We start from the raw sequence: 13,944 nt of genomic DNA on the forward strand, positions 1-13,944 counted from the left end.
CATTTTTCAACCACTCCACAAATTTCTTGTTAATAAACTATAGTTTTGGCAAGTCGGTTAGGACATATACTTTGCATGACACAAGTAATTTCTCCAATAATTGCTTACAGACAGATTATTTCACTTATAATTCACTGTATCAGAATTCCTGTGGGTCAGAAGTTTACATACACTAAGTTGACTGTGCCTTTGAACAACTTGGAAAATTCCACAAAATGATGTCATGGCTTTAGAAGCTTCTGATAGGCTAATTGACATAATTTGAGTCAATTGGAGGTTTACCTGTGGATGTATTTCAAGGCCTACCTTCAAACTCAGTGCCTCTTTGCTTGACATCATGGGAAAATCAATAGACATCAGCCAAGACTTCAGAAAATAAATTGTAGACCTCCACCAGTCTGGTTCATGCTTGGGAGCAATCTCCAAACGCCTGAAGGTATCACGTTCATCTGCACAAACAATAGTACACAAGTATAAACACCATGGGACCACGCAGCCGTCATTCCGCTCAGGAAGGAGACGCATTCTGTCTCCTAGAGATGAATGTACTTTGGTGCGAAAAGTGCATATCAATCCCAGAACAGCAAAGGACCTTGTGACGATGTTGAAGGAAACAGGTACAAAGTATCTATAACCATAGTAAAACATGTCCTATACTAACATAACCTGAAAGGCCGCTCAGCAAGGAAGAAGCCACTGCTCCAAAACCGCCATAAAAAAGCCAGACAACAGTTTGCAACTGCTCATGGGGACAAAGATCGTACTTTTTGGAGAAATGTCCTCTGATCTGATGAAACAAAAATAGAACTGTTTGGCCATAATGACCATGTTTATGTTTGGAGGAAAAAGGGGGATGCTTTCAAGCCAGAGAATACCATCCCAACCGTGAAGAACAGGGCTGACGGCATCATGCTTTGAGGGTGCTTTGCTGCAGGAGGGACTGGTGCACTTCACAAAATAGATGGCTTCATGAGGTAGGAAAGCTTTGTGGCTATATTGAAGCAACATCTCAAGACATCAGTCACGAAGTTAAAGCTTGGTCGCAAATGGGTCTTCCAAATGGACAATGACCCCAAGCATACTTCCAAAGTTGTGGCAAAATGGCTTAAGGACAACAAAGTCAAGGTATTGGAGTGGCCATCACAAAGCCCTGACCTCAATCCAATAAAACATGTGTGGGTAAAACTGAAAAGGCGTGTGCAAGCAAGGAGGTCTACAAACCTGACTCAGTTACACCAGCTCTCCCAACTTATTGTGGGAAGCTTGTGGAAGGCTACCCGAAACGTTTGACCCAAGTTAAACAATTTAAAGGCAATGCTACCAAATACTAATTGAGTATGTAAACTTCTGACCCTCTGGGAATGTGATGAAAGTAATAAAAGCTTAAATAAATAATTATCTGTACTATTATTCTGACATTTCACATTCTTCAAATAAAGTGGTGATCCTAACTGACCTAAGACAGGGAATTGTTACTAGGATTAAATGTCAGGAATTGTGAAAAGCTGACTTTAAATGTATTTGGCTGAGGTGTATGTAAACTTCCAACTTCAACTGTATATGCAGGCCTCAATTCCAAATGATTGGGAAAGATCGGCACCATCTAAAAAGGTGGAATTAGTCTAGATGCCAATCAAACCTTAATTTTGGGGTGCAAAGGAGGTAAAATGAAAAAGAAACTGAGGCAGTTGTTTAACCAGTTAGTGTCTTTGGTCAAATGTTGCTGTCACTTATCTCGCTAGCTCAGCCATGACTATCCTATGCTCATTCAACTCCTTCTCCTCCACTTCTCTCACTATTTCCACCCCATTCAGAGTGATGAATGACAGAGAGGGGAAAAGCAAACCACTCATTTGGTTTTCCGTAGAAAACACAGGCTGTTCCATTTACATGCTAGCCAATCGTGCTAACATGATAGCAACTCTGACTGAAGTGGAGTGTGGAAAATGTACTGTATCGAACCCGGTCTCCACCTCACAAGATTACAGCCACTTATATATATATATATCCCTCTCTCTCTCTATCTCAAATTATCCACCTATCACTGCTATTTTTCTTCTGTTATTCATGGCAAGCATGGTTTATTTCACTATTTCCAAGTGAATGACAACTTTCACAGTGTGGCAGTTTTCCAAGCATGGCTATTTAGCCGCTAGGTAGCTGGGCATTTTTGTCTGATGAGTTGCTTACCACTGAGTAGCACCATACACAGAAATAAACTACATAAAAAGAAAAGTATGCAGCAAGTGCTTGTATTCTCTGGGTTAGAAAGATCAAGTTGATATCCTAAAGTAATTCATTTGGACCCCTTCCAACGGTGTCTCTCTCTGTATAATTCATGATGGTGATTATCTCCATATTGTGGGAGGGCTTGTCTAATGACTGTTTACTCAATACAGAGACACCTGAACTCATTATGACAGCAGAGATTTAATCGACATGGAATCTGCACATCCTGTTTAATATAAATCAAAGAGCTGCTCCTTCAGATATGTCAGTTATTTGATCAGATAAGAGAACCTGGAAACAAGAGCCCCTCGATACTGCTGGATCCTTCTTGATCTTCTTGACTGCATCTGGAGCTCCCACTCTTGTGACATCATGGAGAGTTTCAAGTAAGTCACAGTTCAGGTAGGCCTCCCGGTTTCAGCAAACAAAGGGGAGTAGGTTTGCTCAACAACAAATGGCAGGAAAAAAACTCTCCAAAATGACATATTCAGAGGAGAAACGTCAGGATACCTGTACTTCATCAGAGTATGGAGCAAAGTCTGAGTGTAAGAAGTAGATCTCTGTCTGTTTTTTTAGTGCTCCAACTCCTGTTTACCATGAATTGTGCTTTTGGAAGTTTTTCCTGGGTAAAGCCCTATTATTGAGGTTTTAATAGGTGTTGGTGTCTTCTATCTTTGGCCTGTACCTCCTGATAGCTAACCACTGTGGTCCCACGGCTGTTGTATGGATGCGTTGTACCCAGACAATGAATGAAAGTCCTCCATTGGGCATTGAAGCGAAACCATCCTGATGTCAGTTAGTTACGTTTGCCCAATTCATCTACCTTTGATCAAGTCCACACCCTTGTTAATCTCTGGGGTTGCCTAATGTCATATCACACACAGTCACTCTCTCTACCTCCTAAACCTTTGCACTCTTGTATGTGTTTGTTGCTTGGCACTAAAGGCTGGATGAGGGTGAGAGAATAGAGCTCTGTGATTTCACTGATTTGTTTTCCGGGAATTGTTTTCTGAAGCAGTCGGCGGTTCTGGTGGGGCATCATAAATCCAGCAGTCTGCCATTCCTGAGGTTTCAGACTTCCACTGCTCCCCTTCACCTCCTAGCAGGCCCAATGAGCCATCCTGTCATTAATGTGTTGATTGTGAACCATTACCTCTCACAGAAAAAATCAAAGGCGGACGTCATCCCTGTTGAAAAACCACTTGTGGAAGCAGATCAGTGACAACTTTGACTCCTCTTTTTTATTGGAGAACAGTGGGATGGTGTGATACACATTCTCTCGGTCTCCTACCTCTCCATCTCTTTCTCATTTATCATGGTCTTCATCTTCACTTTTTCATCCCTTAAACATACTCACATTTAATCTCATCTTCCCATCTCTCCATTGCCTCACCTGTCCATCTCCATACCTCTCCCACTATCTGACCTTCTCTTTATCCACTGTCCTCTCCTCCCTGTGTCTCTATCTCCCCATATCTGTACCAATAAAGCCCTTGCCACTGTGGCCATAGGGGCTTCCATTGGCACAAAGGCAGCTCTTTTCATTCTTCTCTAAACCAGTTAGCATTTGTCGTGACCTGGTGGCACTACAGCCACCCTAGCTTCTATACCAGCAAAGAAGCTAGGGCTATTAGCTCCGGTGATGCCATCCCCAGCTGATGTTACCCACGATGTGTTAAAGATTAGCATCTGAGTGTTTTGGGAAAGCTGTTTCATTAATGGACAGCGGTTGCTGTGGGTAAAGCCTATAACAAATGGTGTCTTCAGAGTAGCAGTGACTCATCATAGTGTTTTATGGCTGCAAATCCAGATCCTTTTAATGACCCTTATGTGTCAAAATGTATTGCAGAGATGGAGTAGAGGAGGCTGGCTGAAAAACTAGAAAATAAATGCTCTTATTGTTCCTTCATGAGGACCTCCATTGTATGGGCTGATGGCCAGGGTGCACCCCCATTAAATGTGACTCATCTTCAGATCTTATCAGCTACAACACTGGGCCTTTGTTGGGGTTTCTGTTAGATCACCTGGGGGCTCAATGGCACATTGGCAGGTAACTAAATCAATTAAACAAACTCATCAAAAATAGTCCTCTCACTATCAACTGCGTTTAAGTTCAGCAAACTTAACATGTGTAAATATTTGTATGAACATAACAAGATTCAACAGCTGAGATAAACTGAACAAGTTCCACAGACATGTGTCCCTAGACTAAGGGGGGGGGGGGTTCTGCAGTGCATCTCCTCCTCATGGACTGCAGCAGATTTGCCAGTTATTGCTGTGAGATGTTACCCCACTCTTCCACCAAGGCACCTGCAAGTTCCCGGACATTTCTGGCCCAAGCCCTCACCCTCCGATCCAACAGGTCCCAGACGTGCTCAATGGGATTAAGATCCGGGCTCTTCGCTGGACATGGCAGAACACTGACATTCCTGACTTGCAGGAAATCACACACAGAACGAGCAGTATGGCTGGTGGCATTGTCATGCTGGAGGGTCATGTCAGGATGAGCCTGCAGGAAGTGTACCACATGAGGGAAGAGGATGTCTTCCCTGTAACACACAGCGTTGAGATTGCCTGCAATGACAACTAGCTCAGTCCGATGATGCTGTGACACACCGCCCCAGACCATGACGGACCCTCCACCTCCAAATCGATCCTGAGTACCGGCCTGGATGTAACTCTTATTCCTTTGACGATAAACGCAAATCAGACCATCACCCCTGGTGAGACAAAAGCGCAACTCGTCAGTGAAGAGCACTTTTTGCCAGTGCTGTCTGGTCCAGCGATGGTGGGTTTGTGCCCGTAGGTGACGTTGTTGCCGGTGATGTCTGGTAAGGACCTGCCTTACAACAGGCCTACAAGCCCTCAATCCAGCCTCTCTCAGTTTATTGCGGACAGTCTGAGCACTGATGGAGGGATTGTGCGTTCCTGGTGTAACTCGGGCAGTTGTTGTTTCCATCCTGTACCTGTCCTGCAGGTGTGATGTTCGGATGTTCGGATCCTGTGCAGGACTTGTTACATGTGGTCTGATACTGCGAGGACGATCAGCTGTCCGTCCTGTCTCCCTGTAGCGCTGTCTTAGGCGTCTCACAGTACGGACATTGCAATTTATTGCCCTGTCCACATCTGCAGTCCTCATGCCTCCTTGCAGCATGCCTAAGGCACGTTCACGCAGATGAGCAGGGACCCTGGGCATATTTCCTTTGGTGTGTTTCAAAGTCAGGAGAAAGGCCTCTTTTGTGTACTAAGTTTTCATAACTGTGACCTTAATTGCCTACCGTTTGTAAGCTGTTAGTGTCTTAATGACCGTTCCACAGGTGCATGTTCATTAATTGTTTATGGTTCATTGAACAAGCATGGGAAACAGTGTTTAAACCCTTTACAATGAAGATCTGGGAAGTAATTTGGATTTTTACGAATTATCTTTGAAAGACAGGGTCCCATAAAGGGGACAGTTCTTTTCTTGCTGAGTTTATACAGTGGGGAGAACAAGTATTTGATACACTGCTGATTTTTCAGGTTTTCACACTTAAAGCATGTAGAGGTCTGTCATTTTTTTATCATAGGTACACATCAACTGTGAGAGACAGGATCTAAAACAAAAATCCAGAAAATCACATTGTATGATTTTTAAGTAATTCATTTGTAATTTATTGCATGACATAAGTATTTGATACATCAGAAAAGCAGCATTTTGGTATTTGGTATAGAAACCTTTGTTTGCAATTACAGAGATCATACGTTTCCTGTAGTTCTTGACCAGGATTGCACACACTGCAGCAGGGATTTTGGCCCACTCCTTCATACAGACCTTCTCCAGATCCTTCAGGTTTCGGGGCTATCGCTGGGCAATACAGACTTTCAGCTCTCTCCAAAGATTTTCTGTTGGGTTCAGGTCTGGAGACTGGCTAGGCCACTCCAGGACCTTGAGATGCTTCTTACGGAGCCACTCCTTAGTTGCCCTGGATGTGTGTTTTGGGTCGTTGTCATGCTGGAAGACCCAGCCACGACCCATCTTCAATGCTCTTACTGAGGGAAGGAGGTTGTTGGCCAAGATCTCGTGATACATGGCCCCATCCATCCTCCCCTCAATATGGTGCAGTCGTCCTGTCCCCTTTGCAGAAAACCATCCCCAAAGAATGATGTTTCCACCTCCATGCTTCACGGTTGGGATGGTGTTCTTGGGGTTGTACTCATCCTTCTTCTTCCTCCAAACACAGCGAGTGGAGTTTCGACCAAAACCTCTATTTTTGTCTCATCAGACCACATGACCTTCTCCCATTCCTCCTCTGGATTATCCAGATGGTCATTGGCAAACTTCAGACGGGCCTGGACATGGGCTGGCTTGAGCAGGAGGACCTAGCGTGAGCTGCATGATTTAAATCCATGACGGCGTAGTGTGATACTAATGGTTTTCTTTGAGACTGTGGTCCCAGCTCTCTTCAGGTCATTGACCAGGTCCTGCCGTGTAGTTCTGGGCTGATCCCTCACCTTCCTCATGATCATTGATGCCCCACGAGGTGAGATCTTGCATGGAGCCCCAGACCGAGGGTGATTGACAGTCATCTTGAACTTCTTCCATTTTCTAATAATTGCGCCAACAGTTGTTGCCTTCTCACCAAGCTGCTTGCCTATTGTCCTGTAGCCCATCCCAGCCTTGTGCAGGTCTACAATTTAACCCTGATGTCCTTACACAGCTCTCTGGTCTTGTCCATTGTGGAGAGGTTGGAGTCTGTTTGATTGAGTATGTGGACAGGTTTCTTTTATACAGGTAACGAGTTCAAACAGGTGCAGGTAATACAGGTAATGAGTAGAGAACAGGAGGGCTTTTTAAAGAAAAACTAACAGTCTGTGAGAGCCGGAATTCTTACTGGTTGGGAGGTGATCAAATACTTATGTCATGCAATAAAATGCTAATGAATTACTTAAAAATCATATCATACAATGTGATTTTCTGGATTTTTGTTTTAGATTCCGTCTCTCACAGTTTAAGTGTACCTATGATAAAAATGACAGACCTCTACATGCTTTGTAAGTAGGAAAACCTGCAAAATCGGCAGTGTATCAAATACTTGTTCTCCCCACTGTATGTGCGCACACACACTATTAATCAGTATCAGGAAGGTGTCATTAGATACACACACACCTCGTATGAGTCAAGTGAGACCTCATTGACATATTATCACTTAATTTCACAGGATTACCCCAAAAACAGACACCCTGGCTGGAGCAGGGGCTCCATAGCCTGTCATGCAGGTGAGTGTCCTGAGTCATGTAACGTCTGTCCGTCTGCAAGTGTTTCTGTAAGATGGTTTGTTTTGTTGCTTGAATGTTTCTATCTCTGTACCTGCTTGCCATGCATGATTCTAATTATTGGTCAGACTGACTCCTGTGGCACCCTTCCTGCCCATAGGGCTCTAGTCAAAAGTAGTGCACTATGTAGGGAATAGGGTGCCATGTAGGGCTCAGCAAGAGATTGCGAGATAAGCAGAGAGTTGTCCAAGTCCCCATGAATGGTGAGACACCATTATCAGTGTGTTACTGTTATCATAAGCCTGTGTGTTTATCGCTGCTTATCTGCCAAAGTGGTGATTAGGTGAAGCCCCACCTAGTGATCTCTTCATGTTTCATCTGTTCCATGTCATTGTTTCTTTCTTCCTAAAATCCACCCTAAAGATGAGAAAGTAGCTCTTTCCTCTCACATTCCCCCTGACCTCTAGTTGACTATTTCACTGCCGAGGGAGGTTGAGATGAGGACAAATGGATTTTTAAGTCAATGTTCTTGCTCGGGAACACAGCAGTCATCTCACTCATTTGGAAGTTCTGGGTTGGGCTCATTTTCAATTCAGTTAATTTAGGAGATTCATTGAAATAGGAATTTTCTGTTTACCTTGAACTGATTGAATTTGCATGGATTTGAAATACAGAATGATTCAAACTTGCATACATACATGCTCTCATATACACACACGCACTCTCTTTTCTCCTTCCCTCTCTCTCAGATGATGGGAAGCTCTTCCAGGGTAGTGGGGTGGGGGACGCCTTTGGCCCTTGCTGTTTTGAGGGGGACGTCATGGGCTGTGGCATCATGTTCCCACGGGACTACATCCTGGACACTGGAGGTGAGTGCACCATTAGGCTGCTGCCATCTGAGACAGACAACCATGAAACAAACAATGTCATTAGATTATTAAAAAATGTAATAAAGCAGCAAATGTGAGGAGGTATTTTGAATGGTAAACTTAGTTAACTGTATCCTCGTCCTCCCTGTCTATCAATCTGTCTGTTTCGCCATGTGTCTGTCTTTCTGAGCATTACGGTGTGGCTCCCTCAGATGAACGTGACGATGGGGACTCAGAGTTGCGGCCTAAGCAGCAGCGTGTCCAGAATGACCTCTATATGAACGATGAAGATGAGGAGGAGGATGGGGAGGAGGGGAGGAAGGTCGTGGTGAGAGACTTTTGTCTACATCAGCAAACCTTCAAACAGGGCCAGAGCGTCAGCTCTGTGAGAGGCAGGAGAGGGAATTCAGTGCCTACTGTTTTACCACTCCTATATCCAATCAGAACACATCACATATAAAACCCTAACTAATTTGTCACTTTTGTTCATATCCTAAATTCATTTAAAAGGAATCAACCCCAACCCTAGTGTGAATAGTAGCTCACTGTCGCCCCCTTGTGTTGTGCTAGGTGTTCTTCACACGGAATGGGAAGGTGGTGGGCCGCAAGGAGATGGCAGTGCCAGCAGGGGGGTTCTATCCTACCATCGGCATGATGAGCACCGGGGAAAAGGTCAGGGTGGACCTGCACCCTCTAAGTGGGTGAGAGGAGAGGGGGAGGATGGAGGAGAGGAGGGTGGAGTGAAGAAAGTAGGGACATGACCAGAGAGAAGTGGCTCCAACACAGACAGACACACACACCACAAAACAGGGCCAGCTGCATAAGCGGTCGCTTATGGCTCCAAGCCACTAGCCCCCCCACCAAAAAAAATGTATATATGTGGTTGTGCATTAGCAATTTTTCTCTTGGTATGTCAGTCACTTACAGTCACTCAATTAACCATGTCAGCTAACTATTTAGATTGGTAAATTATTCTTGCCAGCTATCTAAACTAGTAATCATGGTAAAATACTGACAGGTCACACTGGATGCATGCCCAGGGGCCCATTGCTTTTGTTCGTCACTTTCACTCAGATATCATTAACATGGCAAAATGTGAAGAATTACAGGAAATTAGCTTTAAACTGCAAAAAAAATATCTGCCCCATGGCACAATGGGCAGAATTGGCCAACAAAATCTCGCTTAGGGCCCCGAAAAGGGAGGATGACGATATGATGCTAGACCAATATGGGAATTTGTTGTCGTCACAGTGCAGTATCTCTTTTCTTCACATCACTCCTGGATCCAGCATGTTGTCTGGGAAGCCCCATCTCAGTTTAGTTTACTCTGGGTTGACTCCTATCAGTAGAGGAAACTCATGCTACTAGATAGTATGAAGATTAATATTATTCAAAGCTGATATGTCAAGACTATACTGTATGGGTGCCTCAAAGTGCCTACTTTTATCATGTCAATAGAAAATGCTAGAACCAGTTTAAAGAGATGCTGGACCAATCCCAGTCTTTAGCAACAATCATTCAAGTCTTATTAGTTCAACTATATTTTGAGATTATTAAAGGAATGCATTCAAAATGCTGAAAAAAGTGTAACCCACAGACAAGAAATACAACTCTCATGTATGCCAAAATCCAAATAACTTTAACTAGGATGTTGTGTTATGTCATTTTTTTCTAAGACTATGATAATAGCATAACATTTTATCACAAGCACTTTATTGTAGATATACTGAATTATGATGCACTGCAGGCATTTGAGAGGCTTTTTGTTTGGGCATGTATGTCTATGTTCCTTATCTTTAAGGGTTCATTTATATTGTGGAATGACGGGTTAAATGAAATACTTAATCAAGATCTGCCTAGCTAGACCATTTTCATTTGTTTTGATTCATCTTCTGTAATATCAGAACTGTACTCAAGCAATGTGCTGATTGATTGTATTTTATGGTTAAAAGAAACTGAAGATCATGCACTAAACTGTTCCTGACAGAGTCATTTGATTTCATATTAGGTTCATTTAATCATTGATATGAATGTATGTGTCACCTCTAAATTGTGCACTTGTATGCAATGTTTATGAATAAAGATGAGTATCTATTTCTAAAGGATGGCCTGCTTTGTGTTTTTTCTCTCATTTGGATGAGACTTATAGCCAGCAGAGGGAGCTATATTATATTATTTTATTTAACTAGTCAAGTCAGTTAATTAAGAACACATTCTTATTTACAATGACGGCCTACCAAAAGGAAAAAGACCTCCTGCGGGGACGGGGGCTGAGTTTCAAAAAATAAATGACAAAACACACATCATAACAAGAGCGAACACTACATAAAGAGAGACCTAAAGACAACAGCAAGGCAGCAACACATGACAACAACATTATTGGGCAAGAAGGGAGAGACAATAATACATCAGGCGAAGCAGCCACATCTGTCAGTAAGAGTGTCCATGATTGAATCTTTGAATGAAGAGATGGAGATAAAACTGTCCAGTTTGAGTGTTTGTTGCAGCTCGTTCCAGTCGCTAGCTGCAGCGAAATGAAAAGACGAGCGACCCAGGGATGTGTGTGCTTTGGGGACCTTTAACAGAATGTGACTGTGTGGAGGATGAGGTCTGCAGTAGATATCTCAGATAGGGGGGAGTGAGGCCTAAGAGGGTTTTATAAATAAGCATCAACCAGTGGGTCTTGCGACGGGTATACAGAGATGACCAGTTTACAGAGGAGTATAGAGTGCAGTGATGTGTCCTATAAGGAGCATTGGTGGTAAATCTGATGGCCGAATGGTAAAGAACATCTATCCGCTCGAGAGCACCGTTACCTGCTGATCTATAAATTATAATCTCCGTAATCTAGCATGGGTAGGATGGTCATCTGAATCAGGGTTAGTTTGGCAGCTGGGGTGAAAGAAGAGTGATTACGATAGAGGAAACCAAGTCTAGATTTAACCTTAACCTGCAGCTTTGATATGTGCTGAGAGAAGGACAGTGTACCATCTAGCCATACTCCCAAGTACTTGTATGAGGTGACCACCTCAAGCTCTAAACCCTCAGAGGTAGTAATCACACCTGTGGGGAGAGGGGCATTCTTTTTACCAAACCACATGACCTTTGTTTTGGAGGTGTTCAGAACAAGGTTGAGGGTAGAGAAAGCTTGTTGGATACTAAGAAAGCTTTGTTGAAGAGCATTTAACACAAAATCCAGGGAGGGGCCAGCTGAGAATAACACTATCATCTGCATATAAATGGATGAGAGAGCTTCCTACTGCCTGAGCTTTTTTATTTGACCTTTATTTTACTAGGCAAGTCAGTTAAGAACCAATCCTTATTTTCAATGTCGGCCTAGGAACAGTGGGTTAACTGCCTGTTCAGGGGCAGAACGACAGATTTGTACCTTGTCAGCTCAGGGATATGAACTTGCAACCTTTCAGTTACTAGTCCAACGCTCTAACCACCCTGCCACCCTGAAATGTTGTTGATGTAAATTGAAAAGAGCGTGGGGCCCAGGATTGAGCCCTTGGTGACAGGCATTGGCTGAGACAGCAGATTTTCTGACTTTATACACTGCACTTTGAGAGAGGTAGTTCGCAAACCAGACCAAAGACCCTTCAGAGACACCAATACTCCTTAGCCGGCCCACAAGAATGGAATGGTCTACCGTATCAAAAGCATTGGCCAAGTCAATAAAAATGACAACACGATATCGAGGGCAATGGTGACATCTTTGAGGACATTTAAAGTTGGACCTTCAAAAAAGAAGGTCCAAGCATCTTCTATAGAGGGGATCAAGCTGATTCTATACCATTTTATAGAGGCTAGTTCATGAAGGAAGGCTTGTTCATTCATGTTTTTTAGCAAGCGTCTATGACAAATCAGGACAGGTCGTTTCACTGAGCAGCCATTATGAACACAGGCTGTAAAACAGTGATCACTAAGGTCATTACAGAAAACACCAGACTGATACCTATCAGGATTATTTGTAAGGATAACATCAAGAAGAGTAGCCTTTTCTGGGTGTTTGGAGCCATAGCTTGTGGGATTGGTAATAATCTGAGAAAGATTTAGGGAGTCCCATTGCTTTAGGACTTGGTCAGGTGGTTAAATGTTAAATGTCCCAGTTTAGGTCGCCTAGCAGGACAAATTCAGACTTTGTGTAAGTGGACAGGAGAGAGCTTAGGGCAGTTAGGGTACAGGCCGGGGCTGATCAGAGGACAATAGCACCCAGCAACAGTCAACAAAGAGCTATTTGAAAGTTGAATACTTAAAACCAGCAAATCCAATTGTTTGGAGACAGACTTGGAGACAACTGAGCACTGAAGATGATCCTTGGTAAAGATTGCCACTTTGGAAGATCGGTCTTGTCGTTAAAGGTTATAACCAGAATGTTCATATCAGTATTCAAAACACTCTTCCTTAACCATGTCTCAGTAATGACCAACACATGTGGATTGGAGCTGTGAACCTACACTTTTAATTGATCAATTTTAGGTAATAAGCTTCTAGTGCAGAAAACACAGGCTTTTACGAGAGCAGAAATCAGTGAAGCAGATATCAGAGCATAAGTCAGAATTGAGGCTAGCAACAATAGATGGGCCAGGGTGTACATGCACCTTTCCAGATATTATCAACAGTAATACAATCAAGGCACGGCAGAGGACAGGGAGAGCTCTGCAGTGCTGATTTATGACATTTGAATGTGCATCAGATGGCAACAAGATCATATTGTACAGCAATTTCATCAGGTAACATGAATACAAAGCTGGCAAGAGGTGGTTAGAATAGGATGGGAGGCCAAGAGTCTGTGTAACCAATAGAGAGTCAGAGTCCCGAATGTGGGAACAAACATAGACTGTCCCACGGTTGGGCAAAGAAAGTTCATAGTCAACATAGCATGCAGGAGTCATGAGGCAAATTGCAAAATGCACAACAACAAAAAATAATATACACTGCTCAAAAAAATAAAGGGAACACTAAAATAACACATCCTAGATCTGAATGAATGAAATATTCTTATTAAATACTTTTTTCTTTACATAGTTGAATATGCTGACAACAAAATCACACAAAAATAATCAATGGAAATCAAATTTATCAACCCATGGTGTTCTGGATTTGGAGTCACACTCTAAATTAAAGTGGAGAACCACACTACAGGCTGATCCAACTTTGATGTAATGTCCTTAAAACAAGTCCAAATGAGGCTCAGTAGTGTGTGTGGCCTCCACGTGCCTGTATGACCTCCCTACAACGCCTGGGCATGTTCCTGATTAGGTGGCTGATGGTCTCCTGAGGGATCTCCTCCCAGACCTGGACTAAAGCATCCGCCAACTCCTGGACAGTCTGTGGTGCAAAGTGGCGTTGGTGGATGGAGCGAGACATGATGTCCCAGATGTGCTCAATTGGATTCAGGTCTGGGGAACGGGCAGGCCAGTTCATAGCATAAATGCCTTCATCTTGCAGGAACTGCTGACACACTCCAGTCACATGAGGTCTAGCATTGTCTTGCATTAGGAGGAACCCAGGGCCAACCGCACCAGCATATGGTCTCACAAGGGGTCTGAGGGTCTCATCTCGGTACCTAATGGCAGTCAGGCTACCT

General features: G+C 43.4%; 1 protein-coding gene across 2 annotated transcripts in view; it reads left to right on the top strand.

Moving 5' to 3' along the window:
- The window catches only part of LOC124031209 (SPRY domain-containing protein 3-like), a 77,911-nt gene extending 67,458 nt beyond the window's left edge, over positions 1-10,453 (top strand). For both annotated transcript variants that reach the window (XM_046342181.1, XM_046342182.1), the window contains 4 exons: positions 7,428-7,485; positions 8,232-8,351; positions 8,564-8,679; positions 8,922-10,453. In XM_046342181.1, coding sequence (XP_046198137.1) covers positions 7,428-7,485; positions 8,232-8,351; positions 8,564-8,679; positions 8,922-9,056 — 429 coding nt within the window. In that variant the 3' untranslated portion in view covers positions 9,057-10,453. The remainder of the gene's footprint in view (positions 1-7,427; positions 7,486-8,231; positions 8,352-8,563; positions 8,680-8,921) is intronic.
- Positions 10,454-13,944: the final 3,491 nt, after the last annotated feature.

Source organism: Oncorhynchus gorbuscha, linkage group LG03, assembly GCF_021184085.1.
Source record: "Oncorhynchus gorbuscha isolate QuinsamMale2020 ecotype Even-year linkage group LG03, OgorEven_v1.0, whole genome shotgun sequence".
Taxonomy (NCBI): domain Eukaryota; kingdom Metazoa; phylum Chordata; class Actinopteri; order Salmoniformes; family Salmonidae; genus Oncorhynchus; species Oncorhynchus gorbuscha.